This window comes from Pezoporus occidentalis, unplaced genomic scaffold (genome assembly GCF_034315485.1).
Source record: "Pezoporus occidentalis ecotype Australia unplaced genomic scaffold, CSIRO_AGI_Poc_V1 ctg157, whole genome shotgun sequence".
Classification (NCBI taxonomy): Eukaryota; Metazoa; Chordata; class Aves; order Psittaciformes; family Psittacidae; genus Pezoporus; species Pezoporus occidentalis.
Window position 1 is genome coordinate 749460 of NW_026913393.1, and position 22072 is coordinate 771531.

At 48.2% G+C, this 22072-nt stretch overlaps 1 protein-coding gene and 1 long non-coding RNA gene across 5 annotated transcripts in view; one reads left to right on the top strand and one right to left on the bottom strand.

Annotated features, from left to right (window-relative positions):
* ZBTB7C (zinc finger and BTB domain containing 7C) overlaps positions 1 to 7137 on the top strand; it is a 48813-nt gene extending 41676 nt beyond the window's left edge. For 2 of the 4 annotated variants that reach the window (XR_009963436.1, XR_009963434.1), the window contains exons 3-4: positions 1880 to 4052; positions 4092 to 7137. Coding sequence is in view for 1 of the 4 variants with exons in the window: in XM_062611756.1 (XP_062467740.1) it covers positions 1880 to 2516 (637 nt within the window). In the remaining 3 variants the exon portion in view is untranslated. Of the gene's footprint in view, positions 1 to 1879 lie in introns of all 4 variants that reach the window. The other 2 variants (XR_009963435.1, XM_062611756.1) reach the window with 2 other exon arrangements.
* Positions 7138 to 8304: 1167 nt separating this feature from the next.
* LOC134160093 (uncharacterized) lies at positions 8305 to 21047 on the bottom strand. Its single transcript, XR_009963437.1, has 3 exons — positions 19087 to 21047; positions 10371 to 10472; positions 8305 to 8664 (listed from the first exon to the last, which is right to left on the bottom strand). It is a non-coding gene; the product is annotated as an uncharacterized LOC134160093 (long non-coding RNA).
* Between the last annotated feature and the right edge of the window lie 1025 nt (positions 21048 to 22072).

Below are 22072 nucleotides of genomic sequence, written 5' to 3' on the forward strand. Positions count from 1 at the left end.
TGGAGAAAACTGCAAATATTTCAGTTTTTCCACCAAGACAGCCCCAGAGTGCTCAAGGAGAAACTGTTCCAGCCAGAAAGGTTAACATTATTTGTTCCTATTATTTGTGTTGTGACAGCTCGCAGAGCCCTAATCGTTCTCCTAATGCAATTGCATTAAGGTTATTCACACACACGGAGCACGGTTCTCTTTCTCCCGTCTCACAAAGCCCACGTTCCCCATGCTGCATCCTCCCCTGGGTGCTTCACTGCAGCCGGAGCATCTCACACACACCCCCAGCCTCCGAGGTTCTCCAGTTAGAGCCATAAAACCTCTCTTCCATCCCACGGAGATGCTGTCGGGGCAGGGAGGATTGAGTTTCTTTCTCCCCATCTGCTGCCGGAGATGTGTAATAGCCTGAAAAAAAAAGCTTTGCCTGTATTTACATTATACAGTAATCCTGGTGCGCTGCTTGTTTATTAGGAAAAGCAATCCTGCTAGGTTAAACATTACATATATAGGTTTAAATTATATTATAGGTGGGGCTGGTAGCTCTGCTTTTCATTAACGTTTCCGAACATTTCGCATTGCAAACCCCTGCGTTCATCTGCTTACGACTTCGCTGTACATTATCCATTTGGGATGAAATTTTCCATGCAGCTTCGTGTGCTGTTGAGAACTGATTCCAGCCCTTTAGGAAAATGCGCCCTTGTTGAGTTTTTGGGATAACAGCATCTTTGAATATTTCGGAGTGGGAAGTCAGGATCTGGCTCTGGGCTTGGCATAGGGGGACAGAGATGCTTTTCTTCTGTCTCCTTAAAAATCTGTGTGAGTTGTAAACCTCATATGAGCTCGTTACAACCTCTGTAGAGGCAGGGAGCTGTACAGTGCTGCTGCTGCAGATGCCTGACCAGGCTGGGACTGGTTTCCTAAAGGCAATAAAGCATCATCTGATGAAGAAGTGACTGTCCTGATAGGGATACATCTCTGCATCCTTGATCCCGAGGGACTGGTGTGCAGGGATGCCCATACTGAGGCCGCACTCCTCACAGCATTGGAGTGCTGCTGGTCACATCACCGAGAACTGTATCAAGATACACAAAGGCAAGGTAGCAGAAATCAGTGCAGAAGCAGCACCTTGCAAGTTCTGTGATTTTTGTAGACTGCAGAAGGAAACATTCATTGGAAGGAAACCTGATGGGACTGCCACCTTAGGAAAATATTATTGGTTTTAGACGTTCCCCTTAAAAAAAAAACAAAACCACTATATTTGTAAATACGTGCCTTTGGGGTGGATTTTATGGTTGTATTTAAACACCTTCCCCAGAACGTGTGTGAGGCTGGATGTGTGCTGACCTTGGAGAGCGAAGCGGGGAAGGACAGCGGTGCCGGCCGCTGCCTGCACCTCTGCTGCCTCACCCTGTGCCATGCTCCCGGTGCAAATCAGAGCTCCGGAGACACCCAGCGGTCAGAGCAAGAATGAAAGGAGAGGAAAATCAGCTCCCGGAGGGAATTCTTCTGGACGGCATTGCCTTGCATTGCCAGGCTCTCGGAACTCAACTAATTTCCTAGTCTGCAGGCAGGAATGCAGCTTGTACTTATTTAGATATCACCATATGGTTTTGGGGGTTATTCCAGAAGGTTTTTTCCTCAAATTTAGGCTGTTTTGAACTCTCTGGGATGGGCTGCACACTCCTGAGATGGAGAGGGGGGTTTGTGTGATATTTAAGGTGCTGTCCCTCCGGGAAGGAGGAGATGGATGCAAACACCGATTTCCAAGAGTATCTATACACTGGGGTAAGCCCCGGGATGAGCTCCTCACCTTCCCATTGCCTTTCCCCCTCCTGATCCAAGGAGCAATCTCAACCACATCCCTGACCAAGCTCCTTCTCTTTTGCAGGCAGGACAAGCTCAAGATCCACATGCGGAAACACACTGGGGAGCGGCCATACCTGTGCATCCACTGCAACGCCAAGTTTGTGCACAACTATGACCTGAAGAACCACATGCGCATCCATACCGGCATCCGGCCCTACCAGTGCGAGTTCTGCTACAAGAGCTTCACCCGTTCCGACCACCTCCACCGCCACATTAAGCGCCAGAGCTGCCGCATCACGCGGCCCCGGAGAGGACGCAAGCCCGCAGCATGGAGGGCGGCCGGATTGCTCTTTGCTCCCGGGGGCCCACCGGTGGAGAAGAGCTTCGTGATGCCACCGACGCTGGAGGAGATGAGCGGCCACCTCGGCAGCACGGCCATGTGCCTTCCTGGCCCCAGCCCCAAGCACTTTCTGAGCGGGGCCAAGTCCCCCTTCAGCCTGCAGGAGCTGGAGAGCCAGTTTGAAGAAACCCAGATGAAGCTCTTCAGGCGAGCCCAGCTGGACATGGAGAGGAACGCGAGCATCTTCGCCTTCGCTTTGGGCCATAATGAAAACCTTGCTGCCCAACCCTTCTTCCCCCTCCCTGATCCATGGAGCACAGGTTTCAACGGCTTGGCAGGGCTCGGCCATGTGGCTCCCATCTCAGAGGCAAGCAAATAAACCCATGTCTGGTCCCACCATAGGTCTGCTTCCCTTCCCAACAGGATGACCAGCTTTCTCAGCATCCTTGTCTGCTGTTTCACGTCATCTGGTCCCCAAGAAGCTCTCTGTCCCCTCCCCACCGTGGCTTGCCATGGGGTTTGAGGCATGGGGCCTTCCCCAGGGCAAGTGGGTGAATAGGTGGGTCCTGTGCTCCACGGCCCCAGCACTTTAGACTCTACAAAGCACTTGGCTTTGGGGCTGTGGGGCACTTACTGCCCCATTCAACCACCCACCGCTCACAGCTCCATCTGGGAAGGACAGGCCAGGACTGCTGCTCTCTTCAGCCCTCCCAAAAATGTCACTTGCCTTAGTCCAGGGCATGGCCATCACCATGAGATGGCTCTTCTTGGGGGAGATGTCCCCCATTTTCCACCTGTAGGACCCACTTGACACTGACAAGCCGTCCAGACTTGGTTTTCATATGTTACATTCCTTGGCCCTTTTGGTCAAAAAGACTTTTTTTTCCTTTTTTTTCTTTTTCTTTTTTTTAATTATTTCCCATGTCTGGCAACAATATTCATTCTACAAGGGGTAAAGGGAAGGGTCGAGCAACCATGTTGGGAGGGGAAGAATCTTGGCCATTGCCTTTCTCAGTGGTATATCAGATTTGCAGGGCTGGCAGGAAAGCCCTGAGGTGGGACCCTAAAAACATAAAAAAAAAAAAAAGCTAAAAAAAAAAATAAATAAAAATTAAAAAAAAAAAAAAAAAGATAGAAAATCACCCAGAAGCAAAGCTGGGTGGAAAAGGGGATTTTTACTTATTTTGGTTCTTTGTCCATTTCAAAACTTCGGAAGGAGAACCAAAGCCTATTTTGAGTACTTTGACTGCAGTTGCTTGAAAAGGTGAAGGAAAACTTTCGGAAGGATCAGAAATTTTTTGATTCTGAGCTTTTATTAAAACCTTGCTTTGGGAAAATAAACCATGGGGGAATTTTGAAATGAAAACGTCATTTCAAACCAAAGAGTCAGAATTCACCGCCGCTGACCGTTCTGAAAGGTATAGGGTTTTGTCCTTAATTCCCCCTAATTCCTATACAGATTTTGATGATGAAATTCACAAAACACTGGAGTGTCCCTGAATCTGCAATGCCGATGGGAAAAAAATTGGATGTGCAAATATCCCTGCTGTTTGTCTCAAGGGATCTTTGTGGAAAAAAGTTCCACTAAAGGTGTCTTGCAGATGAGATTGAGATTGTCTACTTGCAAGAAGGAGAAGTACTATTTCTTCACCATTTGTTGGTTCAAAACATGAGGCGGTAACATACAATGGGGTGCTCCAAGCTGAAGCTCACCCATGGTGGCCAACAGGTCAGGAGTCCTCTCCAGCATCCCTGCAGACCCTTGCTTGGCCACCCCTACCTGATATTACTTCTGAGGATGAAAAAGTGGCTGCAATTGCCTCATCAGCCTCCTTCAGCTCTTAAAACCATGAGCTACTTTCGAGCATAAAGGCTTTTGATGGCCATCTGCCTCCAATTGCTCCTCTTAGATGTGGTGGGACCCTAGTTTCACCACTGGCTGAGACAGCTTGAGGTGGGACCCCAGTTTCACCACTGGCTGAGGCAGCTTGAGGTGGGTGCCCCAGGAAGCTGGTTTTACATGGAGCCAGCACCTGATAATGTAAATGTTACAAGTTAGGGATTTTTCTTTCTCTTTTTACTGTTACCTTTCACCATCAGCAGAATCAAAGGGGATGAAAGGACCATGGGTTCGTTAACTTCTTGGCCTGCCCATCAATGGTGTCGCTCTGAAGCGGTGGCTGGATGATGGTGTCCCCACCAGAGAATGGGAGGGGGCACAGGGGATCCACAGCCCACCATGAGGGTATGAAGGACTTCTGCTCTGAGACCATCCTTAGCAGGAACGATCCCAAGGAGCTGCCCAATGCTTGCTTCCTCCTCCAATCAGAAATCAGCAAAGACTCAGTCTGCAACAAGTCAATTGAGAGAGTTCAAAAAAAAAAAAAGAAGAAAACTTCTTAAAACTGCATCAAACCTTTTTTTTTTAATCCATACCAACTTCTCACACGAGCGACGTTTTGCAAATGGACGGTTACTTCAGGTGTTTTTTTGTCTACGATTTGGAGTCATTGTAAAGTATCCAAAGATGCTGAGTACTGTATAATCTATGAGGACTTGAAGCAAGGTGTTTTTTTCTGTCTCGATTTGTTTGTTGGGTTGGTTGGGTTGGTTTTTTTGTTTGTTTTCTCCTTCCTATTTGTCTAGCGGGGAAAAGCCTTTGCAATTTTTCTATTTATAACTATTTTTATGTGACTGCTTTATGTACAAAACAGTAGGGGAAAAAAAATCAAAACAAAAAAAGGAGAGAGGAACACACACACAAACAGATTTGCCTTACTTACTCACGGGACAATCACCCTTAACTTGGATTGATGCTAGAAAGTGGATGGAAAAAAAAGATACCATATCCTTTTATGTATTTATTAAACTACATTAATTGATGATCTTAAATTATTAGCAGGACTTGGTTCTGTTGCCTGTAGTGCAAAGCCACTGCAGATACAGAGCTGCCTTCCTGCTCGGGTCGGCATGGCCATCCCTATGGCCTCAGGTCTTTGGATGTTCCCTGGTCTCATAAATCTGGTGCTTTCCAAAGGAACTTTTTGGGAAGCCAAAATAAGAACACATTAAGTAACCATCCAGCTGGTAACAGCTCCAACCCAAGGGGCTGTTGGCATTGTGATGAGTGAGTTAAGGTTGATTTTCCCATGTTGTGCTGGGTTGGGTAGGGATGGATGGAGCCAGGTTCTGGCAGCCATCATGTTTTGGGGTGGAGAGGGAGAACTAGAGAGAACCCTAATTCTTCCCATTTTTGATGTTGTGTGGTGACTCCAGGCCACAGGTATCCATGTGGGAGCACAGCTAAGCAGGGAGGTGCCTTCCCAGGATTCTGCTTCCCTTCCCCATCCAGGATGGGCATGATGAGCACCAAGCCTGGGGATGGAAGCATGTGGGGCTCTTCCCCAGCTCACGATGCCGTGGTTTCTTGTTCTCACCATGGCTCCTGGGGCCAGCTGCAGAAGGTACTGATGAGCACTGGGCTGCATTAGCAGCAGCGTGAGCAGCAGCTCAGGGAGGGGATCCTGCCCCTCTGCTGCACTATGGAGAGACCCCCCCCTGCAGTCCTGATCCAGCTCTGGGGCAGCAGCACAAGAGGGACGTGGAGCTGTTGGAGCGAGGCCAGAGGAGGCCATGGAGATGCTGCGAGGGCTGGAGCAGCTCTGCTCTGGAGCCAGGCTGAGAGAGCTGGGCTGGGGCAGCCTGGAGAAGAGAAGGCTCCTGAAGGGGAGACCTGAGAGCAGCTCCAGTGCCTGAAGGGGCTGCAGGAAAGCTGGAGAGGGGCTTGGGACAAGGGATGGAGGGACAGGCCAAGGGGAATGGCTTTAACCTGCCAGAGGGGAGACTGAGATGAGCTCTGAGGCAGAAGCTCTTCCCTGTGAGGGTGCTGAGGCGCTGGCACAGGGTGCCCAGAGAAGCTGTGGCTGCCCCATCCCTGGCAGTGTTCAAGGCCAGGTTGGACACAGGGGCTTGGAGCAAGCTGCTCCAGTGGAAGGTGTCCCTGCCCGTGGCAGGGGTTTAGCACTGGATGGCCTTTAAAGGTCATTCCAACACAGACCGTTTCCTGATTCCATGATTCTGTGAACACAGCTGACACAAATGTGAGCCTTGTAATTCACGTTGCTGCTCCTTGTTAATTTTTGAAAGTGGTGCAAAACCTTGGAAAACAGGTTCCAGGTGGGAACACTGGGACTCATCCCATGTTGTTCAGCCTTCAAACTTCCAAACTTCACGTTTGGAAGTGAAGTAACAGACGCTGTGCACATTGAGACACCTGCATGTTGACACTTCAGTTCTGGGTGTCCTAACCTGCAATGTGATTTCCTCTGCAGCCATCCTGGCTCTGAGGGAGGCAGGTACTGCGGGAGGGTGATTCACCCCACCTACACTGGACCTCCCAAGGGTGGGATGAATCACCTTCCACGGCACTTGTCATCTCCTACCTACCAGCGTGGTTTGGAAGAACTAGCTTGGACTAAACTTTCGTTTCCCATAGATGCAGTGAGATAAGCTTAACCATGGGGAGGGATGTTCCCATCACTGCAGCTCCCTCCTCTCTGCTCAGCTGATGGGGCTGTACCTGGCAAAACCTTTCCGAGGAGGATGGGATGCTGGCACAGCCCAGTGATCATTCCCAGCTCAGTTGGCTTGATTTCTTCCCAGTCTGTTTTCACTGGGAATACAATGGGAAATAAGGGTCCAAGTCCATCCTCCCAACCTTGGGGGCCAGGGATTTAGGCTAATGGGGTCATACACCCCTCTTCAATCCCAGCAAAGCATCCCAAGCTTTCACAGCAACCACTTATTTTCCTCCCCTCATGCTCACAAGAAGCACTCTGCAGCATTAGGTGCTCAGGATGGGGTCTGGACCTGTGGGCACTGTCCAAAAATGTGGCTTGAAAAGATGGAAATACCAATCCCCCTCCCAGGGCAGACAGTCAGTGGCTGAGCATCTCATCTGCGCTCACAGCCTGCAGGACCACAGCGTATAAACAGTGTGTTTCTGAGCAGTAAACATATACAAAAGCAAAATTAAGTGGATTGCTTTTTAGCTATTTAAACTATTTTAATTCTTTTAAAATCTTTGGGTTTGTGACCCCATTTTATGCTCATCTTACGGTTTGCTTATAATGCAATAAAAAAAAAAAAGGAAAAAAAAGAAGAAAAAAAGAATATTGCAAGGGGAGGGTGAAAAATCTGGAAACTGCTCAGGGGAGCTGTGCGCTAATCAGACACATGGGAATCACAGAGCAAAACCAGCTTCAGTAAATGCTTGTTAGCAGCAACATATGGCTGCATTCCTGCTCCTGAGCAGCTGCTGTTATCTGCTGGATCATCCAGACCATGGTGGGGGAAACGGTGCTGGGGTGATGCTGTACACACACCATTTGCTTGCTCCTAGTGTTGCTGCACGAGTAGCACGGAGCTGGATGGGCAGCTCTTTGCCCCTGGCTCGAAACCCTTTGGTGAGTGGTGCAAGAGCATCTTCCTCTAGTTGTGTAGGAGAAATGGAACGTCCAAAAAGGTATTAAAACCAGGACAGAAAGTACCTGCACTTTGGGAAGCAAAAAGGCTCTTCTATTTGGCAGTTACCTGCAGAAAACAAGAAATGAGTAATTTCTTTAAATGGCCCCTAAAATGCTCTACAACTAATGTGTGGTCCTCTGCGGGACTCCCAGTGACACCAGTGGGGCTGTAGACACTGTCCCATCTTGGCCCGTAGCTCCACAGGACCTGCTGTGCCCCCAGTCCTGTGCATTTTCACGCCCATTTTGGAGGGGATTAGTGCTTTATTTACAGTACCCTGAAGCTGGAAGGTTGTGTGGTTGCAGAGGAAAGTTTTAACATCCAAGAGTAAATGAAGCAAAGACCCCAACCACCTCATTTGAAGAAAGTGTTGTGTTTTGCATCAAGTCTCCTATGGCATTTATTAGGGTCTGCCATTGCTTTTTTGGTACCTCTGACAGCCTGCACTTCCTTGCTCCACGTGTGACTTTCTTTCCAAGCCAAAAAGAAAGGGAAGAAAAGGGAAAACACCCTTCCTGTAGAAAACTGTCTCCCTGCATAGCTCAAGAGAAAACAGCCCCATCCCACCTCCCAGCCCCATCCCAATGTCAGGAGACAAAATACCTGTGGCTTGGAAATGCCTTCTTTTTGCCTTGTTTTCCTGTGTGAACTGATGTCTTACATGACTTGCACTAATCTCTGTAGGGCAGAATACTGTTAGGTTTCTTTGTTTCTGTCTCTTGTGTGGTTGCGACTCCTCTTGGCTAAGAAAACAGCAGTCCTGTAGATGTACCTGCTGCACATTTTACACCCCTAGAGAAAATAAACTGTTATCTGAAGCAGTGAGTGGCTCGTGTATCTTTAATGCTGCTGTGGGGCTGGGGGCTGGAGAAGTTATGGCATCAAGTGGTGGCAGTGGTCCTCTAGGGTGACCCCTTCATGTGGCATCTGGTCTGTCCCCATAAGGGTGATTAGGCTCCGGAGCAACCCCTGGTGATGTCTGATCCCGCCCAGCATGAAATCTGTACTCAGAAAAAGAAACAGTAAATGAATAAACAAAACAAAACCCACAAAATATTCTATTATTCTAAAAAAAACATAAGGAAATTTGGGACTTTTCTACCCGTTTCTACTCATCTCCTTTCTGCAGCTCCCGGCGGAGTACTCAAACTTGCACTGCCCTCGTGTGGTGGCCCGGTGGCAGCTCTGCCACCAGAACGATGCTGGGGACATCGGCGGTGCAGTAACTGCATCTGCAGGTGTCTGCGGCTCTCGGTTGCATCAGTGTGGGCACGATCTTCCACTGCCTCCCCTCACACCCTGCAGCATCCACCTGCCAAGCACAGGAAATACAAACCTGAGCCACACCGAGGTCACAGAATACAGACTGGTTTGTGCTGGAAGGGACCTTAAAGCTCCTCCAGCTCCAACCCCTGCCACGGGCAGGGACACCTTCCACTGGAGCAGCTTGCTCCAAGCCCCTGTGTCCAGCCTGGCCTTGAACACTGCCAGGGATGGGGCAGCCACAGCTCCTCTGGGCACCCTGTGCCAGCGCCTCAGCACCCTCACAGGGAAGAGCTTCTGCCTAAGAGCTCATCTCAGTCTCCCCTCTGGCAGGTTAAAGCCATTCCCCTTGGCCTGTCCCTCCATCCCTTGTCCCAAGCCCCTCTCCAGGTTTCCTGCAGCCCCTTCAGGCACTGGAGCTGCTCTCAGGTCTCCCAGAGCCTTCTCTAAGATGGAGTATAACAGCTGGACTCTATGATACTAAGGGTCTTTTCTAACAGAAATGATTCTGTTATTCCAATAGTTTCCTACCCCCATTAACCATAACCAAACAATTAGGCCATGAGGTTGTGAACATCCCACACACAACCATCAGTGACCTCATGGCACTAATTTTGAGACAGTTGCTCCCTGCAGCCCAAGGGTGAGCTACCACAGGACTTTCCAATGCGCAACAAGGCTCTAGCTGATATTTCCCTCTTCCCCTCATGGTCCAACTAATAATATTACCCAGTTCATGTGAGTATAGAGGACACATACAAATCTTATGCAATTGTATGAAGCTAGCTTCTTTATTAACTGAGGCAAAAACCAACCCATGAAAGCAAATACAAAGGAAGAAGCCAAACAGCAGTGCCATCACACAACCCCCCTTTATAATTGGAAGTTTTATTTTATTTCTTTCTTCCCGTGGAGATGACACTGACCGAGATGTCACAAATCTGATCGGGCTTCCTATTAGCTCATGCAGCGCCTCGAGCCTCAGGGGTCATCTTAAATTCAGGCAGCCAATTTGCAGGCAGGCAATGCAAAGCACACAAGGAGCTGGCTTGCTCAGACCAGGCATGGTCTGAGGCTTTAAGGACAGACCCTGGCTTTCAGCTAAAACCATCCTCTGCTCTTGGGTAGCCTCCAGCAAATCCTTACACCAATGGCTGTAAACCTGCCTGCCTTTCAAGTGTAGCTGTTAACTCAGCTTCCATAGTAAACAGGACAGGGTTTTCTCAGTGGGACCAACTTTTGCCACATTAGCTGGAGTTTTGCATCATCTGGGAAATACTTAAGGCTTTGCCCTTGAGTCCTCAGGACCTGGGTTCTCATTTATGCAGCTTTCAGGAGTTATTTCTGGCCCTCGCTGTTGCCAGGAGGTTTTGATGATAATCACTAAAAAATCAGTTCGAAATACAAAGTTCTCCCAGGCACTTTGCCACCTATCAGTACTCACAACCATTCTGAGATGTGGTCCTTGGACCTGAAGTGGAGGTGAGCGGAGATTTGCTCTGAGTGTTGCTGCAGGGATGAACAGCTGGACTGTGTCACTCTGAAACTGGAAGGGGAAAGTGAAGAGCAGGCAGAAGCTCCACAGGACGTGGAAGTTCATCTCCCATAGGGAAAAGGCAGAGCTGCTGGAGAAGCAGCCACGTATAGATGTGCTCCTCATGCTTCTGCCTGGCATCCTCCTCTTTTGTGTTTGATAGCTCAGCCCATGACAAAGATCATTGTAGCTCCAAGCACTTGGAGCAGAAATAGCCAAGTTTCAATGACCCTGATGTACGTATAAATATATAAGCACACCCACATACGTATATTTGTTTGGCTGTCATCCTCGCAGATAGAATTCAATCTTTTTGTGGGGAAACTGAGGCACGGGGAGGCACAGAGACTTATTCATGTCTCTCTTGCAGCACACAGGTATCTCAGTGTGTGCTGCCAGCCTACCCTTTATAAAAGGCCCTTGCATGACTGCAAATCACCACTTGGGAGTGGTGAACCTTGGCAATGGCTTCATCAGGCTGTTTAATTTGACACTAGGAAGGAGCATCCCTATGCAACCCTCTCTCACTGTCTTCAGCATCCCCATCTGATACCAGCCAGTCAGTGAGAAAGAGGGAAAGAGAAAAGTAACCAGGAGAGGACTTTTTTGGCAGGGACCATGCCAAGATGAGCCAGTGAGAGCAGCAGGAGCCATCAGAGACCCACTTGGCTGTGGCTGGTTCAGGGCACTGTACTCTGCATTAGCAGACGTCTGCGGTAAAGTTTTGTCTCCAAGGAAGGCTGCCACCCTCCACCCCAAAATAACAGAGAGAGCAACACCAGAGATACACCAGAGCAGCTCTGCTATGAAGACACCAGGGCGAGTGGGAGTGCTGATCAGCTGAAGGATAGGAAGGTTCTTCAGAGGGATGTGGACAGGCTGGATCCATGGGCTGTGGACAATGGGATGAGGTTCAACAAGGCAAAATGTCCGGCATCTGGGACACAACAACTCCCTGTAACGTTCCAGGCTTGGGGAAGAGCGGCTGGAAACTGCTCATGGGAAAGGCCCTGGGGGTGCTGATTGATGGAGCTGAACATGAGCAGCTTGTGCCCAGGCGGCCAGGAAGCCACCAGCATCCTGGCCTGGATCAGCACCAGTGCAGAGGCAGGGCCAGGGCAGGGATTGTGCCCCTGCACTGAGCACTGGTGAGGCTGCACCTCGAATCCTGTGCTCAGCTCTGGGCCCCTCACTACAGGAAAGACCTTGAGGTGCTGGAGAGGGGCCAGAGAAGGGTAACGGAGCTGGAGCAGGGCCTGGAGCACAAGTGTGATGGGGAACGGCTGAGGGAGCTGGGGGGTTCAGTCTGGAGAAGAGAAGGCTCAGGGGGGACCTGATGGCTCCCTACAACTGCCTGAGAGGAGGATGGAGCCAGGAGGGGCTGGGCTCTGCTCCCAAGGAACAAGGGATGGGACAAGAGGAAACGGCCTCAAGCTGCACAAGGGCAGGTTTAGGTGGAGCTGAGGAACAATTCCTTCCCCAGAGGGTGCTCAGGCATTGGAACAGGCTGCCCAGGGCAGGGCTGCAGTCACCGTCCCTGCAAGTGTTCACACACCGTGGAGACGAGGCCTCAGTGCCATGGGTTAGGGGTGGCCTTGGCAGTGCTGGGCAATGGTTGGACTGGATGAGTTTAAGGGTCTTTTCCAAGCTGGTTGATTCTATGATCCAGTGGAATGTGTCCCTGCCTGTGGCAAGGGGTTGGACCTGGGTGAGGTTTAAGGTCCCTTCCAACACAAACCATGTCCCACGCAGTGATGCTCTGAAGCAACCTAATGGGCAGGGATGCCCAAAACACAGAACACAGTCACATCACACACATGTGAGTTTCCTGTTTGCAGCAAACGTGTGTGTCCACCGCGGTGAAGCCCACACTGCTCCACATCAACTGCTGCAGTAACACCCCATAATGCCAGGCCATATGCCCAATCCATGCCGGGAGGATGCTTGCATGGACCTTGAGGGAAGGAAGAGGGACATGTGAGCATGCTGGAGTAGGTATGGTTTGGAGAGGCCTTGGGGACCAGAGAAGGATGCTCGGTGAGTACAAGAGCCCATGCAGGAAGGACCAGGGCAAGCAGCTCCATGCTCAACAGCAGCAATGGGCCCTTGATGCAAAGCAGCTAAAATGGAGATGGAAGATGCTGAGGGGTTTTGGAGGACACCACTTACCCTTTGTGATGCTTTTCTCTAACCTAGTTCAGCAAAAATACACCATGAACAGGGATTTTCAAGACATCAACAAGATATGAAAAATACGACCCTGGTAATCTGAAGGTTCTGGATGTTTCTGTACATTGGGAGCATCTCCTACAATGGGCTGGGTGAAGGAAAGGCCATCTTATCTAGGTCAGACACCCACAGCAGAGATGCTGCTGTCTGCACTTTTCCAGTAGTCAAGGAGAGAACAATCTCTCTCAAGGTAAACATCTGAAATGGGTCAGATAAACCTCACTTTTGACATGCAAGTTGCCCTCTAAATGTGGGGAAAGAAGTATGTGCATCTTGAGTGTTCCCTTCTGTGCACTGATCCTTAGGTTACCAGACCATCCACTCTCTCCAGTCAAAGCTTTCACTAGTCAACCCTGAAGAACCAAACACATTTAAATGCTCTGGATGGGATTCAGTGTGGTACTAAAGGCAAAATTCCAGGTGTGCCTCAGCAGAGCAGAGGCAGGAGGCTATGTGTGTGCCCTCAGCTTGTTATGTGCAAGATGAAGGGCTAATGAGGGCCATCACCTGCTGAGGTGATGCCCAAAGCACTGAAAAGGGGCTTTAGGCTGTGCTGGGTTAATCCTAGATCTCCAGGGAAGGGAAGGTGGGATCTGCACCTCCTTCATGCCTTGCTGGGGTGAATGGGCTTTCCTCTCCATCCTCAGCCAGCTGCGGGTGAGAGAGGATACCTGCATTGTGCAAAAGGTTTAAACGCTCAAAAAGCCACTTTTTTACTTGAAAAATCAATTTATCTGGACAAACAGAGGCCTTGGCCTCACACAAAGCAGGGGTCCTAAGACAGGTGGAGAGCCCTCCCATTACATGCAATAAACTAAGTACCTTGTGTCCTCTCCTACAGTGTGCCTGCACCAGGCACACTGTGATTTCCAGCCCAGAGCTGTATCTTGCCCCATCTCGCTGCTTAGAGAGAGCCTCATTTCATTTGAGTCCAGGACTGAACTGGGGCTCCTTAGAGGAAGGCAGCACCTTTCTGCCTCAGCTCCTCTATTTGTAAAACAGAAATGATGACTTTATCCATCTTTGTGGGCTGCAGTGAGGATTACTGCTTAATCTGAGACTGCTGTGCTCTGATGAGGGAGCCTGGTGTGACAGTGTGTATTAGCTGTATTGATTGGGATGCTGCTTCCCTGCTATGGCTGTAATCGCCCCAAGGATGAGATGGGATTTGCGAATAGAGAAGGGAAGAGAGGGATTTGGGAGCTAATTTCAGTGTCAGGGTGAGCAGGTACATGCTCATCCCTGTTGGCAAACAGAGAGGTGCTTGCTCAGGCAGAGATGGGAAACATTAACTGCAAGGACTGATGAGTCTTGCTGTGCCCTTAACCTCTGTGCAGGTACTGATGCTCTTATGTGTGGGTCCACTCTCAGCCAAGTCACAGGAAGTGTCTCCAAGCATTGAAAAGCATGAAAAGTGCAAAAGCTGAAATAAAGAGGTGACAAAGGAGCCATAAACAAGGAATTGGAGCTTTTGGGGCAGCAGGAGTTATAGGAGCCTGGAAAGGAGAAAATATCTGATCACCAGGTAGAAAAATGCCCCTGATCAATCTAGAAAGCATAAGCTAAAGTATCTAGAGTCCTTCTCCCTGCCTCCCTGCCAAATGCTGGTCAGCAAGTTTAAGTGGACAGGGATGTGCTTTGGTGTCAGAAGAGGTTTTGAGCTGAGAGTTAACCTGATAGTGTAAGAAACCCCATAAATTTAGCCTTCTTCACCGTACACACCTGAGCTTAATGCTTAAGTCAATATAAAACCTTGTCTCCTGATGTCCTGGAGAAGCTATAAGGGCACCTCCTGGACAGATGTCAGATTCTGAATGAGCAGAAAGCCCTTTCTGGTTTGCTCATTTCTCCCCAGCAGATGCATCCATCTAGCAGATGCAGCACTAGCACAGGAGGACCGAGTGAGCTGGGAGGATGAGCGTGGGACAGAAGCTAGCAGGGGATGAGGCCCAGAAGGGGGAGCATAAATACCACTGAACATGCCAGACCGACATCTAATCTTTTCTTTCTATTACTGACAATATTTCCAGCTAAATGATGAAGCTTAAAAAATGATGTCTTTTCCAACACAGTTATCATAGGTAACATGGTTGATAATATCCAGAATGCAACCAGTTTAGATGCACCACATCAGTACCTTGACCAAAGACTTTTCAGTATTTTCAGCTGTTCAGCACTCTTCTTCCAACATCTGCCCTTGCTCCTGTGGCTGTTGCATCCAAGGGAAAAAGCCCAGCCTGCTTCAGGATTGTTAATTGCAAAGAGACATTTAAAATCCCAGCAATGCCACTGCGTGCCACTAAGTGAAGCTGTGGCTGTTGACTGTGCTTTGGGACTTGGGCAGTTTGCAGAGAGTGACCCTAGAATGGGTTTCTTTAGGTTTGGAAACGTGATCAGAAAGCAGAAGCTGTTTTTCTGGTAACGTGTTAACCCAAGAGTGTAAAATATGTGCTCAGTTCTCTGCCCTGCCCAGACTTTCAGCGTGAGCTGAGCTGTGTTGTGTCCACCTACAGCGAACAAGGACAGTGCAGTCTGGCCATGCAGTGTTGGATTGTGTTGACAGTGGGGCTGGACCACCTCAGATCATTGCTGTGGCATCTCCAGGTAGTCACTGCAGATAAACAGGCACTTTAGGGCATGAACCCTCTCATCGTTCTTCAGATGTCACAAATGGATCATGCCTGAACATGCCTGTGGCTCCCCACTGATTCTAACAGGAGCCCAGAGTCTTAACTGCAGGTCTCCTTACTAAGATACTTGAAGCTAAAGGAGATGAACACTGTAGACAACAAAACCAACCCTGATTTCAGGCTGACCATCTGCAATTGCAAAATGCACAGTCCTCAGTAAAAGAACTTTAGTCCAACCTCAACCTTGTCCTCTGCTTCAGCTCAGGACCCCTCTGAACGTGTAGAAAGTGCCTGGGGGACTGCCATGGGGGCCATGCACCTGGGTAGGTCACATTTTGAGTTCGTCTCCTGTAAACTAAAGGATCCAGATGATTGGTTTTGCCTTGCATTTGCAGGTATGGAGGGAAGCAGCATCCCTGTGGCACCATGAACACATAAGCACCAGCCCTGCCCACATGAGAGACACAATCCAGCCATTCAAGACCTGACCTCAGTCAAGGCATCAGGACAGAGCTATGGTTGTCTCTGCTGGTGCAGGACCAAAGCCTAACAGGATCTGTATGTGCACAAGCTCCTGGCAGTGTGTTTTGGTTACTGCCCTTAAAATAGGAAGCAGAAGGAAAGGTTTATGGGAGATAATTAATTTTATTGGCTCTTCTGTACCATAATTAATTGCAGCCATATTTATAGCCTAGGCAAGTAGAGATGAGGTAGATAAGGGAATGTCTTTGTTTACGGCAATGAATAATTTATGTCGTAAATTCACCAGAACCTTGAAATTTGAAGGACTGATTTTGCTTCCTCCCATACCCAGGGAGTGAGATGGAGCTTTAACCCCTGTGTGCAACTGATGTTTTATGACCTTCCTATCACTGTAATCATCTGCTCAACCTTACGCAATACAAAACATAGAATTTCCCCTTGCAGGGTGGCTTGGGCTACCTATAGGTTTGGCATCCAGGCTACTTCTGTGTGCAGTGGTGGGAGGTGCATCCGTGTAATAATTCATCCTGTCCTATGACAGACATCTGAAGCAGAATAAAGCATACATCTGATTACAGAGAGAGTCTTGACAAACGGTTTTGATGGTTAATTTCCCATCTGCCAAGGCAGGGCTATGTATCAAACCTGCAACTTCTAGTTGAGCCGGACGAGAGGGTTTTGGAGACAGACCCTAAACATCATGAATGAAAAACCTCTCAAATCTTACTAGAAAATGGTGGTTTGTTTCCCAAAGTGACTTTCCCCCAGGCTGAGGCTTCTAATGAATATTAGGATTTGTGTCCCAGGAAATCCATGACATCTCTAATATCTATTTTTTTCCAAAGAGGACAGATCTGTTGCTGAGATCAATAGTGCACCTGGGGTAGGCACCACTCCCTGCTCACCTCCCCAGTATCCCACATCACTGTGTAGATAGCACATGTCCTGCTTCCCAGGCTGGGAATCAGGTGGTTTTGTGAGATTTTGCCTTGGAAACAGTGGAGGAATATTGGTTTATTTGTCTTGCCTGCTTCTGCTCTGGAGCAGAGCTGGAGGGCTCTGGAGCATGTACACGCTGGTGTCCCTTGGATGATCTCTTCCTTCAAAACAAGGAGGGTGGGAAGGAAAGACAGTGGAAACCAGAAACTGTAACTTCAAAGACAAGCTGGAACAGGAGCATGTGCCAGCTTATGAGAGGGAAAAACAAGGATGGTTTTGATTAGTGAGAAGGTAAAACACATGCTTACACTGAACAGTGATGTCCTTTCCAAGCTATCTTCTCATCAAAGAAAGGACAGTTGTGGGGGATACTGTCATTCTCAGTAGAAACTATTAAATCTTGGGAGAAAAAAAACACCTATTTATTTACTTTAATCAACCAAGAAATAGATCTATAAATCCTGCCATGGAGAGGGCCTGACAGACAAATGCTAGCTGAACCTTTTATGTGTTGCCATCTCTGCAGAGGAGAGGGCTCTGGTATCAAAGTGAGATTACATAGGGGGACTGGGATAAGGACAACATCTGTGCAACCTAACCCTGTCTCCACAGAAGCTAACATTGCTCTGAAAGTCCCAGTTGCAAGGTTGTTGTCCAGATGTTCCAGTCTGAAGGGAGGCCACCAGCAGATAGCTGGTCACTGTACAATTCAACATAGGCAGAAGTCCTTTAGGAGAATGAAAGATACTTGGACAGTCATTTGCAGGGAATCTTTATGTATTTCAGGGTAGCTGAATGCAAAAAGCACCAGAGGCTCACAGTGTAGAGTGAGCAAGCCACAGGATGGCAGAGAAAACTTAGGCTTGATGAACAGCAAGTTCTGAACGTGCTGTGGGGAAATGATGCCACTGCAGTGACTTTCTGGTTTGGATGGAGTCAGACAGAGGATGGCAAACTTTGACAGTGGCTGAAACCTGATATTCAGGGCTTGGATTATGGATGTGAACACCTAAAATGGGATTTGGCTGCCTGATTTGGCAGTGATTTGTCAAAAGCTACCTGAAGTGTGGCCCCTGCGATGTTAGTTCAGTAATTCAGGCTTCTGTCTGGTGCATGTTGCCCTTGATGTGGTCAAGCTTGAACTATGTCCTGAAGCCCTCAAAGGCACTTGCTTCTAATACCCATCTTCACACCCAAGATACAGCTAAAGCAAAATGTGAATAATGGGGAGAAAAATAATCTGTTTTCTATCCTTTTCTTTTAGAGTACAAGCTTGCTGTTCTTGCTTTCCTCCCTTGGAAGATCAAGGAAGGCACATGCGTGTTCTCCCTCCTTGCCATGCACTCCCTCCAATTTGCAGGTCAGCATTCCTGCATCAGTTGAATTTTCAGGTGTCACAGACGCAGAGAGAAGGAAAAAAAAAGTCTGATAACTAAAAAGCCACCTGTGGATCAGTCACAAGCAGACAGACAGTGATGGAGGCTGCTGGGTGAGTCATTTTCAGTGTCAGAAGTGACCAAACAGCAGGCAGCTCTTCCCTTGCTCAATGTTGAGTTCTCAGACAGCTGGTGAGATGGTCTCTAGCTCCTGCTGGAAACTTCTGGGACAGGAGAGGTCCTTCATCAGCTGCTGAAATGCGTTACCCCTCGGCTTCTCTGGCTTCCTTGGAGATGGATGTGGAACACATTTTCAGAGGGTGGGAAGCCTGAAACACCAGGGCACTGGCTCCTCCAGGATTTGATGTTATCCTCAGAAGTGGCTCTGAGGTGAAAGTTTAGCATGTCTCAGGATCTGTGAGGGTGCTGAGGCGCTGGCATCCCTGGCAGTGTTCAAGGCCAGGTTGGACACAGGCTTGGAGCAAGCTGCTCTAGTGGAAGGTGTCCCTGACTGTGGCAGAGGGTTATAACTGGATGAGCTTTAAGGTCCCTTCCAACAGAAAACAGTCTGGGATTCTATGACCTGAACACCAAACTCTTTTAACTGTGTTTCTCCCAAATCTGCTAGCCTCATCCATGCTGTTTGCTCTCCCTTCTCCTCCCCTGCCTCAGTTTTTCCATCAGTATTTTTAACCCCCATTTACTCCAGTCTTCAAACCCTATAATTTCTCCCTGCCTTGGCTACTGGAACAGCCAAGAGAGGGTTACATTGGTTAGAAAACGATAGTTCACAGGTTTTTGAGCCAGCTGGAGGGAAGGTTTGACAAAACTGTGCTCCTATAGGCTCCAGGCTAGTGCTGGAGCTGGGCAGCCAGACCTGCACACTGCCTGCAGCAGGGGCAGGATCAGGTTGGAGAGCATGGGCAGGTATAGATCATCACAGGCAAAAGGGTGAAGATCTCTGTCTACCTTGTCTCGGCAGGTTCTGGTTTACACAGAGGCTTCAGGCTAGCAGGAGGGTGAGCGTGCCAGCTTACTGCAGGGTTAGATTTCCATGTTGGGGGCACATTCCCCGGCAGGCATTGGCCATAGGAGGCATCAGACCACAGGCACACCCCTTGAGTCACTGCTCCTCGGGGTTAGGATTTCTTTTTCCTTCCAAAGCCTGAAATCACTTGCAAGGCAAATCAGTGAATTCACTCCATTCTGGTACATGCTGACTCAGGCTCATGTGCTCCTTAGCAAGGCTTAGGCCTGTTTCTGCCCCATCATCACCTCTCTCTGCCTGCAAAACCATGGAGTAGGTCCACAAAGGATTCCATTTGCTCACATCTATCTGAATCTCTTCAAGGTGATCTAGGGGAGAGGGCTGAGCCCATCTGGGCTATACAACTGTACTGAGCGAGAGGCAGAGCTGCAGCCCCTGCCACCAATGGCCAACAAGGCAGCCGCATCATGCTGCATGATATGTTGTCTGATGGACTGCAACAAACCCCTAAAGTTATTGCAGGCATTGAATAAGAATTGGGAGTTACAGTTATGTTGTAGGGCAACAAGAGCTTCATACTTATTCACAGAGAAGTGTGTAATTTTGGTCCAGCCAAACCACAGCTTGGACTCAGCCAAAAAAGTGATCCAAGCTTGGCTATGACATAAAAACCGTGGGTCTATCTTAAGATATACCCTGATTCCCTTCCTCTGATGACTCCAGAACATGGCCTATGTTTGCACCCAAGCATTAGCAAACTTGGTCTTGTGCTTAACTGCTAGTATAGAATCTCCTACCTTTTACTGTGTTGTACTGGTCCTCACCTGGGTTTGCCATGTGCTGTCTCACTGGACTAAATGCTAGAAGAGACTTTGGGGTGTCCATCAGAAAGGTGTCTGCCTACAGCTTCTACCACAGCCCATCCATGTCCATCTGCCTCAATACTCAATACTTAGTGCCTACCTAGATCTCTCTGAAGTAGCCAAGATGGCAAATTCACAGATGCAGGTCTAGTAAGGAAGCAGTTGTGGTTATATTAGCACCAAGCTGTGCTGCTGGGGTTTTCAACACTGAAAACTAAAAATGGAGACCAATCTTAGTTTCCATCAGCCAACAGAACAGATATTTAAAATCCAATAGTTAAAATCATTGCAATTTAAAGTAATGGCCCAATGAAAGATAAATTTACTCTGAAAAAAAAAAAAGGAATAATTACTTAGCTAAGCTACAATTTAATCCACTGTTATTAGGCAGATTTAGGCTGTTTGCTCACTCGAGATTAGATTTGAAGTACATACTGAAATCTTGTTATCTGTCCCAGATTGCTGAGTCCTTAGGTATTTCTTCATTATCATGCTTTTGTTTGTATTTGTACTCAGAACACAATTTCAGTTCTCCAGCAAAAGTTTGCTCCTTTCTGCTCCCCTAAACATAGTCCCAAGTTCTGCTGATACCACACACTGCAGACAGACAAGCAGCTTCAACCCAGACTCCTCAAGGCTACCAACACTTCATAGATCAGCAGGGTGCTGTAATTACAAACTGCAAAGAAAATGATGATAGTTAATTTTACTCAAACAAAAGAAGCCAACAACATGAAACCACTCCAAAAAGTGATATTAAAAAAAACTCCAAACCTTTCACAAACATGTAAACAGACTTGACAAACCTTCCTGTTTCGATTGCTGCTACCAGAAATGAAATCTAACCCCTGTGCTCCATTGCTCAGTCCTTTTGGCTTGGTCTGGCTGTGAGCTGCTGCTGGGTATGTGTTATGTGGCAAAGGAAGGGGGGAGAAAATGGAGCTGATGCCTTGAACACTGCCAGGGATGGGGCAGCCACAGCTTCTCTGGGCACCCTGTGCCAGCGCCTCAGCACCCTCACAGGGAAGAGCTTCTGCCTAAGAGCTCATCTCAGTCTCCCCTCTGGCAGGTTAAAGCCATTCCCCTTGGCCTGTCCCTACAGGCCCATCTAAATAGTCTCTGTCTTAGAGGGACTGTAGGAGCCTCAGCAGGTCAACTAGGGTAGCCCTGATGGCATCAACAGAGCTATTGTAATTTATGGCAGGGAAGGACTTGGTCCTTCTTACTGAAAGAGGGTTTCTAGACCCTGTTTCTACTGGTTCTCCTATTCACCCACTTTCCTTGGTGATGTAGGCACTTGGGGAACCCCTGAAGATGTTGCCTGTCTGTCTTCATCACTGTTAGGAGAAGACGTGTAAGAGGTGTATTATCTCCAGGCTCTTGCGTGAAGTGAATGCTAGATAAGATGGAGTAGCTGGTGATTTCAGTTTGCACAGTCAAGAGTAAAAGCATCACATCCACTAATTCTGTTCAGTGATGTTCAGCTTGTGGACTGCTACTTCGGGGTAGTAAGACATCACCTCATGTTCATTGCCACATCCTAGCAACTGAATCTTACATCAAGACGGGGAGCATGGAGTTAATGAAGTCTCGTGCAGTGCTCACTAACCTGGCCATTAGTTTTGCCAGAAAAGACATCCACATTTTCCAAAGTAAAGTAAAATGAAAACAAGAATTGTATGGAGAAACCTCACATATTTTGTCTGCAAAAAAAAAAGCTTCAGTCTGGTGGAGATGTACCTCCAGCCCTTTTGGGTTTTCATGTATTTAAATTGTTGGGGTGCAAAGGGAGTGGTTGGGTGCTGCCCAGAGCTGTAACCACACGGGTTAGTGTCTCAGTGCTCAGTCACGTCTGGTTTCTAGCTGTTACCTGCTCTCACTCAACTGATTTTTAACTCACTTGGTATTTTCCATGCGTGCGAGATGTTTGATTAGATCCCTTATGCTGTGTGTGTGGAAATAAAAGGCCAGCTAAGAACAGACAAGCGATTAGGCATTAGGTGAGGTATAATCCTCCCTAATCACATTTCTAAACCTGGTAGTTGGAGGTAGGATTAGAGTTATTAACATGCGGACACTAAAGCATATAATTTATTTAACAATT